Here is an 18,767-nt window from a genome sequence, read left to right as displayed (position 1 = left end):
AACTGAAAGGCAAGGTGAATGTAAAGAATATTTAAAAAGTCTTAAGATGCTGTTGATAGTATTTTCTTTTCCTAAGGAGCAATGGCAGTATTATCATTGGATAAAAACTAGAGCCTGGAGCCTTTGGTTCTCTTAGAGCTTACTCTTGGATTTTGGAAAAGTCACATTAACTTTCTGGCTTTGTTTTGGGTTTGATTTTTGTTTTTCTTTTTGCTTTTCGTTTTCATGGAGAAATTCTGAAGACTGGGTGAAGTGCTTGAAGGTAAAATGTAAGCAAACAGGTTTTGTTTTTCCGCCTCCAAGGACAAAAACGTGGATCCTGTCAATTACAGAACTTGCCATTTGGGGACAAACGTTAATTGGGTACTTTCAGAGCATGAATATTTATAAAAAGAAGCAGTGACTGCTGGCAGCCAGCAAAAATGAACTAGGATTGAGTCTAGACAGTGAGTCTCTTAAAGGACAGTGACCATGTCCCCACCCTACCTGACCCCATTTTTGAAAATTTCAAAGTATACAGAAAAAATACAATGAATGATACAGAAATATCCCCCCTAGATTTCTGTATTTACTTCCAGTCTTTTAACTTTTAATAATTAAAGCATAGCAGACTTCTCTAAAATCTTTCACCCATTTTTTTACTCTGCCCCCTACCTTGACCCAGGCAAACTATATCATGTCTATGTGCTTTTCTAGTCCACTTTTTATACATTAACTTATGTATGTTAATAACCATAAATTATATGTATGTATAGACATAACTTTTTTGTGTTTCGTAACATTTACACAAATTGTATAGTGATCTGTGTAACAGTACTACACAAGTCATGTATAATAGCATCTTGTCTTTTCTTTAATCACATCATTTCAGTGTTTCTGAGGTCCATAAACACCTGGAGCTCCCTACGCCATCATTTTTGCAGATGTTACTCTACAGTCATTTTTTACACTGTTCTGTTCTTAGTAAGATTGGTCCAAGTTCTTCTGAACTAGCTGTATAACATGTCCATCCTTGTTCATTCAACACTTGCCTTGACTCTTCTGTCCCTGTATACACGGTAGACAACGTTTAGCACATGATAGCAAAACCTCTGAATTATTCATTTGATTGACGTCTTCAACATGTGCATTGTAGTCCTCATTTCAATGCTTGCATACACTTTATTCTTGGTATTGAGTCATAGGAGTTTTATTGCTTGTTGATTTTCGTTAAGGTCAGAGTGTTCCAAGATTACTTATCAGTTGTTCAACTGTAGATAATATTTTTAATGGGCATCATTTATTTCCTCAACAGTTAGGGTGATCATATAATTTAGTGTCCAAATCGATGAACAAGGGGGTAATTATTATTACTAGTAGCAGGCTGGGATAAGAGTTGCAACCCACCCCAGTATTATTGCCTGGAGAAACCTGTGGACAGAGGAGCCTGGCGGGCTGCAGTCCATAGGGTCGCAGAGAGTCAGACTTGACTGAAGTGACTTAGCACGCACAAAGGAAATGACTGGCCACGTTCGAGCAAAACGGAAACTGATTTGCTCATGATGGGAAGTGAAGTTCTCAGTGGTTCTCAGAATCACTATGAACCTGTGTACCTGAGAGCCTGTGATCCGGTGCACTCATTAAACTCTGCGTAGAACCGACCCAGGGTTGCAGTTAATTCCTAAAGAAGGAAGTATAACCAGCAAGAAGGGGAAATTGTTCCCTGGGTGGTGGCAAGCTTGTGCTGACGCAGTCATGAAAGGAAGTTACTTTTTAGTGTGTTGATTGCAATTTAGAAGGTTAATCAACTCTCTTCTCAAGGGAAATAAGCTGTACCCTTTCTCACCTGATTGATAAAAAGAGTAAAGATCACTGGAGTTTCCTTATCAGAAAACTTAAGATAAAGGTAAGGTAGAAATAGAACACTGCAGATGACCTTGTCACCTTCTGTAAGGGACGTTTCTTCCTGCATGTGAACTATGCCTCTTGTGTTCTTTTGATACCCTGGCCAGAAGTTAATGTGCAAACTGTCACTGAGTAATTGAACAATGCACCAATGAGTGTTAACGGCTTTCACTGCTTGGTGATGAATTCAATCTTGAAGGCCATGTACTAACCCCAGTCGCCACATTGCTCTTTGGTTTGAAAGTAGCTTTCTTCAGATTGCTTGTTTTTGTCTCTTTAGCTCAGTTAATTTATTATTCACCTCGTGTTTGTTGAATGTGGACAAGGCAGTGTTTCACCAGGTACTGGCAGTGTGGTGGTCAGCAAGGTGTGGTCATCAGGGTCCACATCCTTGCTGCCATAGTGCCTGTGGATAACAGAGATGCTCAGTGGGAAGAGGTTGCGCGGTGATAGTGGAGCAGCTGAGCAGACTCGATGACTTAATGCTGGCAGTGAAACACGCGAACGGGTCGGACAGTGACAGACGTGGACCCGAGGGCCCGCCTGTTTGCATACAGGTAGTCAGACAAGGCCTCTCTGCGGAGGTGGATTGAGGCCTGAGTGATAAGAGGCCGGAGAAGCAGGCAGAGGGGAGTCCCAGCAGGAGAATCAGGATGTGTACAAGTCAACAACGAGCTTGGCGTGTTGAAAGAGCATCATGGAAAGCGAGCACGGGTGAGGCATAGGGAGAGGATGGGGGCGTAGGGGGTAGGGTAGAGATGCCACTGTGAGTTCTGTGATAAACACGAGGTGCTTAGGCCAGAGATAGAAATTTGGGTGTTACTGGCAGCTGCGATGGTGTGGCCGGAAAAAAAAAAAAAAAATTTTTTTTCTGTATAGATACCAAGAGGGATGAGTTGGGAAAGTGAGACTGACGCATATATGCTATTGGTACTATGTGTGGAACTAATGAGAACCTACATACAGCACAGGGGACTCTGCTCAGTGCTCGGTGGGGACCTAGATGGGAAGGAAGTCCACAGAAGAGGGGACCTTCCAGGTAGCTCTAGAACCCACCTGCCACGGCAGGAGACCCCAGAGACGCAGGTTCGATCCCTGGGTCGGGAAGATCCCCTGGAGGAGGAAATGGCAACCCACTCCAGTGTTTTTGCCTGGAGAAGCCCATGGACAGAGGAGCCTACAGACAGAGGCGGGCTGCAACCCATGGGTGCTGCAGCGACTTAGCACACACATGTATACCTATGGCTGGTTCACTTTTCTGTACAGCAGAAGCTAACACAGCGTTGCAAAGCCACTATGTGATGTGTACTAAGTCGTTTCAGTCGTGTCCAGCTCTTTGCAACCCCGTGGACTGCAGCCCACCAGGCTCCTCTGTCCATGGGATTCTCCAGGCAAGAACACTGGAGTGGGCTGCCATTTCCTCCTTCAGGGGATCTTCCCAACCTGTGTCTCTGGAGTCTCCTGCATTTGCAAGCGAGTTCAAGCGCCACCTGGGAAGCCCTATACACCTATTAAAAAAAAAAAAAACAAACCCAAACCCCCAAATCAACTGTACTCCTATACAAAAACTAAAAACAAAGAAGTTTGAGTGTTATTGTCCATGTTATGGACAAACTGAGAGTCGTGGGGATGGACGAGAAAACTGAGAGGGTTGAGTCCTGGCACACTCCATCATTGAGGTCAAGTGCAGCAGGAAAAGCCGTGAAGTAGGAAGAATATTAGGGGATTGTGGTGTGAAAGATTCCCTTGAGGGGAGTGATTTCAGGTGGAGAAAAGTCATCAGCCATTTGGAATGCTGCTGAGAGGTTGTATAAGATGAGGACAGACCCATTTTATATGCGGGTTTGAGTTTTTCATCCTGACATGTCAGAGGTCTCCAGGATCTAGTTCATCTTCATCTTCCATCCTGAGTACTTAATATTAACCCTGGGTTCTTGGCCTTCTTTACTCCTGTGACTGTCCCTCCCCTAGCCCCCTTTGCCGCAACTGTATCTGCTCTGGGTTCTGGCGGCAGCGGCTCAGCAGTCCCGTACTCTCTGGCTGCCCATCCTCATGGCACCTTCCAGCAAGTATGTCAGCTGGTGACCTGATCTTAGAAATTGGTACACAAATGCCTTCAGCCTCCTAGCAGCTCTCCCAGGGTGTGGCCTTCTGATCCTCGTCATGCTCCTCTTCTCGGCGGGCTCTGCTCCGAGTTCTACTATCTGGTGACTTTCTCCGGTTTTTGCTGCTTCTCATCCTCCTGTAACGCAGAGTGGATCTTCCCAGTCGTGTTTTCTAGGTCCTTCAGTGAAAGCAGTATTATTGCTGCATGTTTATGTGTTGTGTGCTTTTAAATTGAGTCAAATTTCTTATGAAAGTAAAATATGCCCATAGTTTAAAATTTTTTTTGATAACTCTGAAAGGTGATATTGGAAGACTAACATCCAGTTTCATTTCTTTTTAGTCTCTTAGTTTCCTAAATCTCCTAAATTTTAAAAAGAACCTATTATATATTCAGTTCTTTTGGCTGTTCTTTTGGCAGTTCCATATTTATAAATTATATGTGTGTGTGTATAATACTACTTTCTTAATTTTTTAGACATCTTTTAGGCATGATATATGGACTTCCTATTATAGATGAAAATTTAGCTCTGATTTCCTCTTTCTCATTCTTCAGTGTAATGACATCACAGTTTTTAGCTAAATCATGACACCATATTTACATTATTTGACTGAATACATATATCTTCCTTCTGAGCTACGTATTGTTTGTGTACCTTTCCTTTAGTGTACAACTTTTTGCTTCCCCGGTGTTAAACAGTTTTGATTCTGGTATCATTTTCTGAGTGCGGTTTTATTCCAGTTGGTTCTCTGTGCCATATGTCTGTCAGTAGTTCTCTCCAAATCTTTTTGTACACCAGATAAGTTATCAGTTTTATTTTCTTCCCAGTTACTTCCTTCCCGAGACTCCCTGTCCTTCTCCAGTCTGGACTGGTCACACACCAGGCCTCTGCAGAACTGGCTTTTGGGTTTGCGGTCACCGTTATCCCTTTGTCTCCCTCCTGGGAAGGGCTTCCCTTGTGGCTCAGTGGTAAAGAATCCGCCTGCCGTCCAGGAGACCTGGGTTCAATGCCTGGGTCGGGAAGATCCCCTGGAGAAGAAAATGGTCACCTCCTCCAGGATTCTTGCCTGGAGAATCCCATGGACAGAGGAGCCTGGTGGGCTACAGTCTGCAGGGTTGCAAAAGAGTTGGGCACGATTGAGGGAATAAAGCATCACCACCTCCACCCTCTGGGGAGAGTTTTGCAGATCCTGAGTGTTTCTTTTTCTTGGCTTTTTTCCTTTGCATGTTCTCCAGCAGCTTCCTGAATAGGTCCGTGTTTGAATATTTTAAAATCCTAGTTTCACACTTCATTGATGACTGGGTAAAGAATTTTAAGTTGAAAATTATGTTTCTTCTGAATTAAAAGAAAAATGTTCTTACTATCTTCTAGCAGCCAGTATGGCTATGGAGTCCTATATTCTTGTATATTACCTGTTGCCTTTATCCCTTTAGAAACCTTTAAAATGTATTTTATCTTCCTTTTTCTCTTTCTTCCTTCCCCTCTCCCCCAACCCTCCATTTTTCTGTGTTGTAGTGGCTAGACAATCCAGTACAATATTGAATAAAAATGGCATGTTCCCATTAAATATGATGTGAATTATAGTTTTTAAAATCAGAAGTGTTGGATTTTTAAAAAATATTTTATTTTTCTGTTCTGGATCTTAGTTGCAACGTGCAGGGTCTTTAGTTGCAGCATGCAAACTTTTACTCTTAGCTGTGGCAAGTTGGATCTAGTTCCCCAACCAAGGATTGAACCCCCAGCTTTCCTGATTTGGGAGTGTGGGGGTCTTAGTCACTGGACCACAAGGGAAGTACCAATTGTTGAATTTTGTCAATTGCTTTTTAATGCATCTATTGAAAATCATGTTCTTTTATCTTTTATTCTATTAATATGAAATATTAATTGATTTATGATATTGAACCAGTCATGCATTCATTACCATCTGAGCCTGGGTTTTTTTCCTTTGGGAGGATTTTTACCAAAGAACTAACTTTTGGCTTTATTGATTTTTCTTTGTAGATTAAGTTGGGGAGAACAGATATCTTACTGTATAGATTAAATTTGGAAGAACTGATATCAAGAAATATCTATTTAGATCTCCTTTAATTTCTTTCAGCAAAGTTTTGTAGTTCTCTGCGTAGAGATCATGGACATAGTTTGTTAGATCTCTGTATTTTGGGGACTGCTATGTACATGGTACTGTGTTTTGAATTTCAAATTCCAATTGTTGATGGTCTATAAGAATGCAATTGGTTTTTGTATATTAGCCTTGTAACCTGAAACCTTGCTATGACTGCTTATTATTTTCAGGAGTTTTTTTTTGTTGATGTTTGCGATTTTCTACATAGACAGTTGTCATCTGCAAACAAAGCCACTTTTCCTTCTTCTCAATTTGTACAATTACCTTTATTTATTTTTTAAAAAAATAATCATTTTTATTTATTTGGCTGTGCCAAGTCTTGGTTGCAGTGTGTGAGATCTTGGAACTTAGTTGTGTCAGGCAATGTCTTAGCTGTGACATGCAGGGTCTAGTTCTCTGACCAGGGATTGAACCCAGACCCCCTGCATTGGGAGCGTGGAGTCTTAGCCACTGGACCGCCAGAGAAGTCCTTGTACAAGTGCTTTTAATTTCCTTTTCCTGTTTCATTCCAATATAATCTTGGATAGGGAGTAGTGAGAGCAGACATCCTTCCCTTTTTCCTGATCGTGGTGGTAAAGCATCCAGTTGATCACCATTAAGTTCAGTGTTAGCTGTAGAATTTTTGTAGATGTTCTTAAATTGAGGAAGTCCCCCTGTGTTCCTCAGTTTGTGGGAAAGCCATTGATTTTCTACATATTTTCTCTCTCTGTCTGGGTGTACTTGGTGATATCTCATATTATAAGGCTTTCTTCAGTTTTCTTTAACCTTTTTTCCCCTCTCTGTTCTTCAGATTGGTTAATTTCTCCTGCTCAAACTTCAAATTCACTCATTCTTTTGCCACCAGAAATCTGCTGTTGAGGCCCTACCACAAATTTTTCATCCTAGTTACTGTTCAACTCCAGAATTTCCATTTTGTTCTATAATTTCTTCCTCTGTGTTTTCTCTATTCATAGCATCAATTTTGTCACACTTCCCTTTAATCCTTCAGATGTGGTTTTGTTTAGTTCTTTGATAGTAGCTGTTTTGAAATCTTCATCTGCTAAATCCAACATCTGGGAATACTCAGAGACATTGCCATTGACTGCTGTTTAATTCCACCCAGGCTTCCATGGTGGCTCAGACAGTAAAAAAAAAAAATCTGCTGGCAATGCAGGAGACCCAGGTTTGACCCGTGAGTCGGAAAGATCTCCTAGAGAAGGCAATGGCTACTCACGCCAGTATTCTTGCCTAGAATTCCATGGACAGAGGAGCCCGACAGGCTACAGTCCATAGCGTTGCAAAGAGTTGGATACTGCTGAGCAGCTAACACTTTTCACTTTCCCTGTGGGTCACCCTTCCTTTCTTCTTTGCTTGTCTTGCATATATTTGTTGACTACTGTATATTTTACTTGGGCTTCCCATGTGGCTCAGTAGTAAATTATCTGCCTGCCATTGTGGGAGACACAGGAGTTGTGGGTTTGGTCCCTGGGTTGGGAAGATCCCCTAAAGGAGGAAATGGCAGCCCACTCCAGTATTCTTGCCTGGGAAATGTCATGGACAGAGGAGCCTGGCGGGCTACAGTCCATGGGGTCACAAAAGAGTCGGACACGACTGAGCAACTGAGCATGCTTTTTTTTCTCTTAAGTATATTGCTGCAGCTCTAGATTCCTCTTTACCCTTGACAGTGGTGGTAGTGGTTTTGTTTGCTCATTTGTTCAGTACCTTGACTGGACTAAATCTCTCGAGTCTGTGTCTCCACAGTGTGAGTACTGATGCTCTATACTTTTGTCTTGGTGTGTTTTTATTTTTAAGCCTGGTTTCCTTGAGGGATTGCATGTATGTCTGCATAGTACTGTGCCTAGCCGCAGGCAGCTCAGAGGTTGTGCTCAAGCGCTTGGAGCAGTAAGCTCCCTGCCCTGCTGGTGGTGCGTGTGGATGCTGGGGCAGTCAGACCTGAGGCTCTCCTCTCCTCCTCTGGCCTCTTTCCGTTCCTCTGTGTGCAGGTGTGTGTGGGCGGCCAGGCCCCTCTCTGGTCTCTGTTGTGCATGCTTATAGTTCCCTGTCAGCCTGGGAGATGTGAAGAGCCTTGGAAGCCCCCATAGCTGTCTCAGTGCCCAGCGCTCCCCACCCCGTCTCTGGCTGGTCTGCAGTGCCCAGCTCCAGTGCTCCCCCAGAAAGAACAGCATCTCAGGCTTGCACGGCCTCTGGCCCCCCTTGTGCATCTGCCTCTAGATGACACTTGGACCAACACCACTCTGAATTGAATGAGTCGCTCTCCCACACCCACCCCCCACTCCTCAGGGAACCTGCGCGTGTCCAGACCTACCTCTGCCCTGTTGAACCTCTGAAGTCGTATAGCTGGGGAGGCAAGAGGGCAACTGCTGTCAAGACAGTCAGAGACTTACTCTGTTCTTCCCCCGAAGTGCCGTCATCTTCATGAATAAGTTCTTCTCAGCTTGCTCTGTCTTTGGTTGATTTCCCATAGCACTGAAATGGTGGGATTCCCCCTCAAACCCTTTTAGCTTTATAGTTGCTTTATGGAGAAAGCATTGAATTTGTGAGCCCCCTCAGTCTTTTATGCCATAAGTTAAAAATCCCCTGAGCATTTAAGAAAACAATTTTTTTAATTTAATTTTTTTTTTTTTTTTTTTTACTTTTTGGCCATACCGAGTTGGCGTGTGGGAGCTTAGTTCCCTGACCAGGGATTGAACCTGGGCCCCCTGCAATAGAATCAGAGTCTTAGCCACTTGGCCATCAGAGAAGTTCCAATCTGAGCATTTGTTAAATGTTCCCTCAGGTGATTCTGAAACTCAGCCAGCATAGAGAACCACCGTACCTGCGATTCTTCAAGTTCTAAGTTGTTGCTGTTGTTTAGTCGCTCAGTCATGTCCAACTCCTTTGCAACCCCTTGTTTTGTAGCCCACCAGACCCCTCTGTCCATGGAATCCTCCAGGCAAGAATACTGGAACCGGTTGCCGTTTTCTTCTCCAGGGGATCTTCCCGACCCAGGGATGGAACCTGGCTCTCCTGCATTGCAGGCAAATTCTTTACCATCTGAGCCACCAGGGAAGCCTTCAAGGTCTAAATACATACACATAAAATTGCGAAGTTTTTTGCCATATTGAACGTCTTTTTTTAAAAAAGTCTTTAACATCTGAGATTTTACAAATAAGGACCTAATTTTAAAATAGGAACTAAAGAGGGCTACCGTGTAGTGGCCCAGTTGGCCAGTGGCCGCTCTTGTTTGTATATTAAAGTTGGCAGCTTTGGCCCTGGGACTTGCCTGGGGCAGTTATTCTATGTTCAGCGCAGTTGACCAGCATCCATTTCCTAAAACAGTTTCCTAATCTCATTTTTCCAGGTTGGAAAGCAGGAAATGTATTCTGCTCAGAGGTTGTCTGTAATCTGTGCTTGAGGTGTTCTTAACTCTGAAAGGATATTATTCATGGCTGACATATTAGTGGAGACTAAATTGAGAACATTGGGTTATTCCAGAACATTAGCTAACTGACTTTTTTTTGTGTGTGTGCTGCTTTAGAAATACTGCCAGTCAGACTTTAAGGATGTGAGTAATTGTCCAGTTCCAGACTTGATTGTTTAATGAAGTACACAGATAAAGGTGCCCTGGGCCCTTTTGCCAGTAGTGGAAAAGAATAGCTTAAAAAAAAGAAGATTAATAGATCAGTCTTACTTAATAGAATGTAGCTGCGTGAAAATCTTAAATAAAGTACTAATCAATGGAAAGTAGCAGTTAGAGCAATGTTAACTTTGTGGGTACGTAAGCTTTCATGTTTCTGGACTAGTGGTTCTCAAAGTTTGGTTCAAGGACCCATGAGGGTTCCTGAGACCCTTTCAGGAGATTTATGAAGTTAAGACTGTTTTTCTAATAACATTGATATGTTATTTGGTTACATCTCTTTTTCACTCTCACAAGAAATAGCAGAAACAGATACAAGAATTCAGCTGTATTTTAAGCCAAATATTAAAGAGATTTGAGCAGATTTCCTCTATCAAACTTTTTATTTTGGAAAATATAGTTATTTTTGTTGTTTTTTTTTCTCACACATATGTACATACTTACATACCTATATTCATGTCTGACTCTGTCTTTGTACATATTTTTTTAATGTTTTTTTTTTCCATTTTTTATTAGTTGGAGGCTAATTACTTTACAATATTGTAGTGGTTTTTGTCATACGTTGACATGAATCAGCCATGGATTTACATGTATTCCCCATCCCGATCTCCCTTCCCACCTCCCTCTCCACACGATTCCTCTGGGTCTTCACAGTGCACCAGGCCCGAGCACACGTCTCATGCATCCAACCTGGGCTGGTGATCTGTTTCACCATAGATAATATACATGTTTCGATGCTGTTCTCTCGAAACATCCCACCCTCGCCTTCTCCCACAGAGTCCAAAATTCTGTTCTGTACATCTGTGTCTCTTTTTCTGTTTTGCATATAGGGTTATCGTTACCATCTTTCTAAATTCCATATATATGCGTTAGTATACTGTATTGTTCTTTATCTTTCTGGCTTACTTCACTCTGTATAATGGGCTCCAGTTTCATCCATCTCATTAGAACTGATTCAAATGAATTCTTTTTAATGGCTGAGTAATATTCCATGGTGTATATGTACCACAGCTTCCTTATCCATTCGTCTGCTGATGGGCATTAGGTTGCTTCATGTCCTGGCTATTATAAACAGTGTGCTGCCGAATAAACATTGGTGCACGTGTCTCTTTCAGATCTTGGTTTCCTTCCAGTGTGTATGCCCAGGAGTGGATTGCTGATCATATGGCAGTTCTATTTCCTGTTTTTTAAGGAATCTCCACACTGTTCTCCATAGTGGCTGTACTAGTTTGCATTCCCACCAACAGTGTAAGAGGGTTCCCTTTTCTCCACACCCTCTTCAGCATTTATTGCTTGTAGACTTTTGGATAGCAGCCATCCTGACTGGTGTGTAATGGTACCTCATTGTGGTTTTGATTTGCATTTCTCTGATAATGAGTGATGTTGAACATCTCTTCATGTGTTTGTTAGCCATCTGTATGTCTCTTTGGAGAAATGCCTGTTTAGTTCTTTGGCCCATTTTTGATTGAGTCATTTATGTTTTCTGGAATTGAGCTGCAGAGTGCTGTATATTTTTGAGATTAATCCTTTGTCTGTCCTTCGTTTGCTATATTTCTCCCAATTTGGAGGGTGCTGTCTTTTCACCTTGCTTAATAGTTTCCTTTGTTGTGCAAAAGCTTTTAAGTTTCATTAGTCCCATTTGTTTATTTTTGCTTTTTTTCCCCAATATTCTGGGAGGTGGGTCATAGAGGATCCTGCTGTGATTTATGTCAGAGAGGGTTTTGCCTATGTTCTCCTCTAGGAGTTTTATAGTTTCTGGTCTTACATTTAGATCTTTAATCCATTTTGAGTTTATTTTTGTGTATGGTGTTAGAAAGTGTTCTAGTTTCATTCTTTACAAGTGGTTGACCAGTTTTCCCAGCACCACTTGTTAAAGAGGTTGTCTTTTTTCCATTGTATATCCTTGCCTCCTTTGTCAAAGATAAGGTGTCCATAGGTTCGTGGATTTATCTCTGGGCTTTCTATTCTGTTCCATTGGTCTATATTTCTGTCTTTGTGCCAGTACCACACTGTCTTGATGACTGTGGCTTTGTAGTAGAGTCTGAAGTCAGGCAGGTTGATTCCTCCCGTTCCATTCTTCTTTCTCAAGATTACTTTGGCTATTCGAGGTTTTTTGTATTTCCATACAAATTGTGAAATTCTTTGGTCTAGTTCTGTGAAAAATACCGTTGGTAGCTTGATAGGGATTGCATTGAATCTATAGATGGCTTTGGGTAGAATAGCCATTTTGACAATATTGATTCTTGCAATCCATGAACACGGTATTGTTTCTCCATCTGTTTGTGCCTCTTTGATATTCTTTCATCAGTGTTTTTATAGTTTTCTATGTATTAGGTCTTTTGTTTCTTAGGGTAGATATATTCCTAAGTATTTATTCTTTTTGTTGCAGTGGTGAATGGTATTGTTTCCTTAATTGCTCTTTCTGTTTTTTCATTGTTAGTATATAGGAATGCAAGGAATTTTTGTGTGTTAATTTTATATCCTGCAACTTTGCTATATTCATTGATTAGCTCTAGTAATTTTCTGGTAGAGTCTTTAGGGTTTTCTATGTAGAGATCATGTCATCTGCAAACAGCGAGAGTTTCACTTCTTCCTATCTGGATTCCTTTTACTTCTTTTTTTTTTTTTTTTTCTTTAAATAAGTAAATCTTTAATTTTATGAATCATCCGTCTCAATATGGAGAACAGGCCTTTCAGAGAGAACATATAAACGCAGTATTTCTCTTTATTGACATGTCACTAGCTTTTCTTTTTGTATGGTAACATTATATCAGTTTGTATCCTCAATGACACATGAAAGATCCAAAATCAAACTGGCGGTCTCCACAGCCACCTGCAGGCCACTAAGCTTTGCAGTAAAACAGTCCAAGGTCAGGGTGTCTGCTGAGCCTTTGGCTTCATGGGAAAGGCAGGTTTGCGGTGGGAGGTGATGATGAGCACTTCTCAGGAAGGACCAGCTGAGTTCTTCCTGGCTGCTGTAGAGTCCACAGCCACATCTGGAAGGCAAATCTGGCCAGTTCACAGCAGAAGGCAAATTGGCCTGAACTGACCAGAAGTGTCCATACTTGTCATCAGTAAGAACTTCACTTCCGTCGTGCTCTAAGGAGCCAGCGAGAGATTCAAGTGCACTGCAGAACGCTTCAGTGATCAGCTGGAGCTCTGTCTGAGAGCATCTCTCATCTCGAAGAACGCTTTCTGGCTCATAACGGGTCTTGTGTCTGACATATGCCACCAAATGAGTTTCAGTACAGCCACCTCCCAACAAAACGTACGGTTCCTTGACTGTTAACTGCAAAGCATGCAGTGCTGTTTGACACGTGAGCTTCAGTTCATCCCAGGCTGTGTCATTTCTGTTGCAGAGAAGCAGGCTACAGACAGTTGCTTTGTTAGGAATAAGATGGAAAAAATGCTTGCAGCCAAACTTTGCAATACACAAATCTTTTACAGTTCCATAACTACTGGGAGAGATTGAGCCCAAGGAACCAATAGGCCGTGTTCCTGTCACTTTACTCAGGGGTTCCATCAGAGACACTCCAATTCTGTCTACAGCGATAATATGATGAGTTCTGAGAAACTGTTTCAAAGACGGGTGTATAACTTTTTGACACAAGACAAGATCTACATGGTCACTAACCAGTTGTCTTCCTAGGTTGAACAACTGGTCTAGAGCTGCATTTTCAAGAGAAACTCCGTAACTGACCAACAGTGTTCCTTCTCCAGTATCAGAAAGGTCTCCGGACAAAGACACGCAAAAGACTGCCACCTTGAAGGAATCTGATTTTCTGATAGGTAGTATCTTCATCAGTTGAACTTCTGATACTTCAATAAGTATTCCGGGTAGCACGGCAGAATCTATAACCCTTTGCCCTTTTAAAGGGACAATTATACTCTTTCCTAAAATGATGTGCTCTTGGGCGTCCTCTGGAATTGTAAGCAGAAAGGCTCTCAGAATCAGAGTACTGATGTGGTCAATCTCCTTTGCGATGAGCATGCAGGCAGGTTTACTTGTTAATATGCTGCGTACCAAACTCAGGAGGATCTCAGTGCTACCAAAGTCGACTGGGATTCGGCAGGCACAGACCTCAGATTTCAGGTACCTGGTGCAGAGGCTCAAAAGATGCTTATTTAACTTAATAACCGTGGTGGGTGTCAAGCCTAGTCTCTGAACATTTTCGACGAGGTTGCAGCAAAGGATGGCTGTGAATAAGCCGCCGTCGCTGAAGCAGGCCACGTGATTCCGCACGGCGGCCGTCAGGACCTTTAGCACGGGGTGGCTGACGGGCAGGCCGGCGAGGAGGGCGGCCGAGTGGGAGGTGGTGGCCACCGGGCCGCCGCGGCCGTTGTGTAGCTGCTTCAGCCTGCCCGCCGGGCCGTAGCACGACGTGACCAGGCCCCGCAAGACTGCCAGGCTGGCCCCGGCGCGCTCGCCCGTCAGGGGCTCCCTTCTGCAGATCGAGGGCTTTTTAGCTTCTAAACGAGACATGTTACTGCAAGCGAGACATGTTACTGCAAGCGGTAGTTTGTGAAGAAAGCTTTTATTTTGTTAACCAGAGTTTCCTATTCATTGTATTGTCGAGGGTTTTAACATTTAACAAGATTATCTTTCAGGAATCAGAGTTCTGATTTACAGCATGGTGGCTGTAAAATTAGATACTGAGCTTCATGCTTATAAAGCTAACCAGCACATAATGATCGATATCATGACATTTTAGTAATTCCAAATATTTATTTTACTCCATTATTCAAATTCTTTTGTTTGCCTTCAGGCTGAGACTTTACAGACTGTTTTGCAGCCCTCTGTATAAAATACGTCCCAAGATGGACACCTGTGAAGGAAATCACAGCTACAAGCAGCCAGTTCTTTCTGATCCAACTGCTATTTTTCATCTCTTCTTTCTAGCTCAAGCTCTGACTCAGAGCTGCTTCTTTCTGAAACTTGCAAGCCTGCTACTTCCCTGGGAGGTGGTTCTTCTTAGGACTTGTAATTGCCAGAGTGTCTGGTTCAGAGAGGTTGTCCTTACTAGGAATTTGGAAAACAGGGCTGCTTTTGATCCTCTGCCACCCCAAATGTATGAATCCAATCAGAGGTACCATAACCACCAGCAGTTTGTAGTCTTTCCAGAAGTTGTGAAAGCTCATAGTACTTCAGCATCAGTGTACCTGCCAGCCGGCCGCCGCCCGCAGCCCCCGAGGTCGCACCCCGCGCCGCCGCCGCTCCCGGAGATCTCCTTTTACTTCTTTTTCTGCTCTGACTGCTGTGGCCAAAACTTCCAAAACTATGTTGAATAGTAGTGATGAGAGTGGGCACCCTTGTCTTGTTCCTGATTTCAGGGGAAATGCTTTCAATTTTTCACCATTGAGGGTGATGCTTGCTGTGGGTTTGTCATATATAGCTTTCATTATGTTGAGGTATGTTCCTTCGATTCCTGCTTTCTGGAGAGTTTTAATCATAAAAGGATGTTGAATTTTGTCAAAGGCTTTCTCTGCATCTATTGAGATAATCATATGGTTTTTATCTTTCAATTTGTTAATGTGGTGTATTACATTGATTGATTTGCGGATATTAAAGAATCCTTGCATTCCTGGGATAAAGCCCACTTGGTCGTGGTGTATGATTTTTTTAATATGTTGATGGATTCTGTTTGCTAGAATTTTGTTAAGGATTTTTGCATCTATGTTCATCAGTGATATTGGCCTGTAGTGTTCTTTTTTTGTGGCATCTTTGTCTGGTTTTGGAATTAGGGTGATGGTGGCCTCATAGAATGAGTTTGAAAGTTTACCTTCTGCAATTTTCTGGAAGAGTTTGAGTAAGATAGGTGTTAGCTCTTCTCTAAATTTTTGGTAGAATTCAGCTGTGAAGCCATCTGGTCCTGAGCTTTTGTTTGCTGGAAGATTTCTAATTACAGTTTCGATTTCCTTGCTTGTGATGGGTCTGTTAAGATCTTCTATTTCTTCCTGGTTCAGTTTTGGAAAGTTATACTTTTCAAAGAATTTGTCCATTTCTTCCAAGTTGTCCATTTTATTGGCATAGAGCTGCTGGTAGTAGTCTCTTATGATCCTTTGTATTTCAGTGTTGTCTGTTGTGATCTCTCCATTTTCATTTCTAATTTTGTTAATTTGGTTCTTCTCCCTTTGTTTCTTAATGAGTCTTGCTAACGGTTTGTCAATTTTGTTTATTTTTTTCAAAAAACCAGCTTTTAGCTTTGTTGATTTTTGCTATGGTCTCTTTAGTTTGTTTTGCATTTATTTCTGCCCTAATTTTTTAAGATTTCTCTCCTACTAACCCTGGGGTTCTTCATTTCTTCCTTCTCTAGTTGCTTTAGGTGCTTTAGGTTTTTCACTCTCATAAGAAATAGCAGAAACAGATAAAAGAATTCAGCTGTATTTTAAGCCAAATATTAAAGAGATATGAGCAGATTTCACTCTACCAAATTTTTTATTTTGGAAAATATAGTTATTTTTGATAGATGTGTTTTTTATGTTAACATGCAGTGGGTTATAATTCATTAAAAAAAAAAAAAAAGGTCTTTAGGGGCTTCCCTGGTGGCTCAACGATAAAGAACCCATCTGCCAGTGCAGGAGATGCGGGTTTGATCCCTGGGTTGAGAAGATTCCTTGGAGAAGGAAATGGCAACTTATTTAAGTATTCTTACCTAGGAAATCCCATGGACAGAGCAGCCTGATGGGCTGCAGTCCATGGGGCCACAAAGAGTTGGACACGACTTAGCGACTAAACAACAACGATAAACTGTTGAGGTTCTGAGACCAAATACTTTGGAAGCTAACTGAACTAAGTATAAGTAAAATGTAATTGATATACTGTGAATGTTGTATAATGTACATTTTTCCTTAATATATCACCAGTGTTTCCCATGTCATGATTTTTAGTAGGTCCATAATATTCCATTATATAATAACCATCTTTAGCTCAATCTTAATACTATGATGGATTTTGTGCATATCATTGATCAGTTTCTTATGAACTTTTTTTTTTTAATTTTAGAGGATTTGCCTTAGTTCACTGGCATTCTACTAAATACCTTCCTGGGGTTGGCAAGATTTCCTAGAGAGGAAATGGCAAACCTCTCCAGTATTTTTGCCTGGAGAATCTTATGGACAGAGAAGCCTGGTGGGCTACAGCCCATGGGATTGCTGAAGAGAGAGCTTCAAGGAGAAGATAACTGAGGGTATTTTGAAGGATGAATGGAATTTTATCAAGTGAAGAAAGAGTCGGGTGGGTCTGTTAAGCCTGAGCCATGAGATAAAACTCTTAGTGTATTTGGAGAACTCCAGGCAGTATGAGAACGATGACACAATACATGATTTTGGGCAAGAGTAAGAGAGACTGTTGGAGAGTTAAGCAGAGAGTCATTTAAGGGTTTTCAGTTTAGAAAATATGCTACGTGATAGTCCAGGGATGCAAGAAGGCATGGGGAGCAGTTGTGTTCTGATCCAGATGGGGGATAACATGAGGGCTTACGATGGCATCTGGGTGAAGATGAGGATAGGTACGTGCCTTACACTAAGATAAGCAAAGCTGATGACATTTCAGAGCCTATGAAGAGCCTCAGCATTCAGAAGGGTGGATGAGTGGGGCCCAGGGCGTTGTCAAGAGGTATATTCAGCCTGTAAGTGAGAACTTCAGGATGTGGGTGTTTTTCTTAGGACCTGCAGCCGCTGCAGTTTCTACGAGGATGGCCGTCCCCTCCATCCCCTTTACCTTCCCAGATGTGGGAGGTGTCACTCCGGCCTCACCGTGTGGATGACCTTGGGGAAACTGTCAGAGCGGGGGGATCGTGGGACACTTGGTGAGCCCTCTGGTCCTTTCTGTGTTGCCCGTGCGATTCTGAAGGCTCCATCCCCCGTCCATCGAGGTTTGCTCTAGATATCGCTGGAAGGGTTGAACTGTGAATGGAGGGAAGTGGTCTTTTTCTTAAATGCAGTTTAAAAGTCCTCGTTCTGCCAGGAAAAATAGACATCAGTGTTTGCCATCTGGGTCCTCTGGACATTGTTCCTTTACTTTTATTGGAAGTGATTTTGTAAATAATACATAAATAAGAATAAAAGGACAGTGGAAAAAACCTCTGTTGTAAATTTTAACAAGAAATTAAGCATAGCAAAGCCAAATTTATATTCTCCTGTTTCTACTTTGACAGGTGTATAAACTAAAATGGACGATATCTTTTGAATACAGGGTGTGAACCTTGTACACATCTTGCTAGTAAATTCTAATTCCAGATTTCATACACATCTAATGGGTTCTAGTTCATCATTAATGGCTTCTAGTTCTTCTGGACCTCTATTATCAAAACACAAAAATTTTGAAAACATTTGTAGCTCATTATTTTGTTGAAGAGAGTATGGCCATCTTCTTTGCACCTTGATTGTAAAACATTTTCATTATTAAATTTAGAATGATTAGTCCAATGAAGTTTTTCATTTCTATATCCTCTCTTTCTGATCACTCTAGTATGCCCACAGGTCTTTATCATTTATCTGCTTGTGAACCTATTCAGTAAATCCCATTGTACAATCACATCATAGACAAAGTAATTCTGTTACCCATACTTTTAGCAAAACAGGATGTTCTGGATTCTTATGGTTCATTGTGATGAAGTCCTCTGAGATGAATGACTAACTTGATGAAAATGCTGTGCTTCCTTTTAGTCTTCAGAAATGATTATTCATTCATTGATTCTTTTTTGTTTTGCTTTTAAAAAACTAAAAGAATTATAGAAATACAGGCACCTGAAAAAAAAAAAAAAAAAAAGAAATACAGGCACCTGTAAAGACAGTCCAGAGAGATGCAAGGTAACTTTCACCCATTTTCCTCTATTGGTTACTTCTTGTGACAGTTATATAGAATAATGTACAGATTCAGAATCAGGAAGCTGACATTGGTACTATGGGTGTGTATAATTCTATGTCACATTATCGCATGTGCAGATTCTTATAACCACTACTGCTAACACGATGAACAAGTTTTATTATCACAAAGATCTCCCTTGGTGCCACCCCTTTATAGTCACACCTGCTCCTC

At 41.7% G+C, this 18,767-nt stretch overlaps 2 protein-coding genes across 3 annotated transcripts in view; one reads left to right on the top strand and one right to left on the bottom strand.

Moving 5' to 3' along the window:
• The window catches only part of MGAT4A (alpha-1,3-mannosyl-glycoprotein 4-beta-N-acetylglucosaminyltransferase A), a 122,430-nt gene that overhangs the window by 21,963 nt on the left and 81,700 nt on the right, over window positions 1-18,767 (top strand). The gene's annotated exons all lie outside the window — the stretch shown is intronic.
• LOC122441396 (McKusick-Kaufman/Bardet-Biedl syndromes putative chaperonin-like) lies at window positions 12,483-14,212 on the bottom strand. Its single transcript, XM_043467881.1, has one exon. It carries the CDS (start codon window positions 14,208-14,210, stop codon window positions 12,498-12,500), a length of 1,713 nt encoding a protein of 570 aa, XP_043323816.1. The 5' UTR covers window positions 14,211-14,212; the 3' UTR covers window positions 12,483-12,497.

The sequence above is a fragment of the Cervus canadensis genome, chromosome 5, assembly GCF_019320065.1.
Source record: "Cervus canadensis isolate Bull #8, Minnesota chromosome 5, ASM1932006v1, whole genome shotgun sequence".
Lineage (NCBI taxonomy): Eukaryota > Metazoa > Chordata > Mammalia > Artiodactyla > Cervidae > Cervus > Cervus canadensis.
Note: the sequence above shows the minus strand (reverse complement) of the source record. Positions and strands in the feature narration are given on the sequence as shown.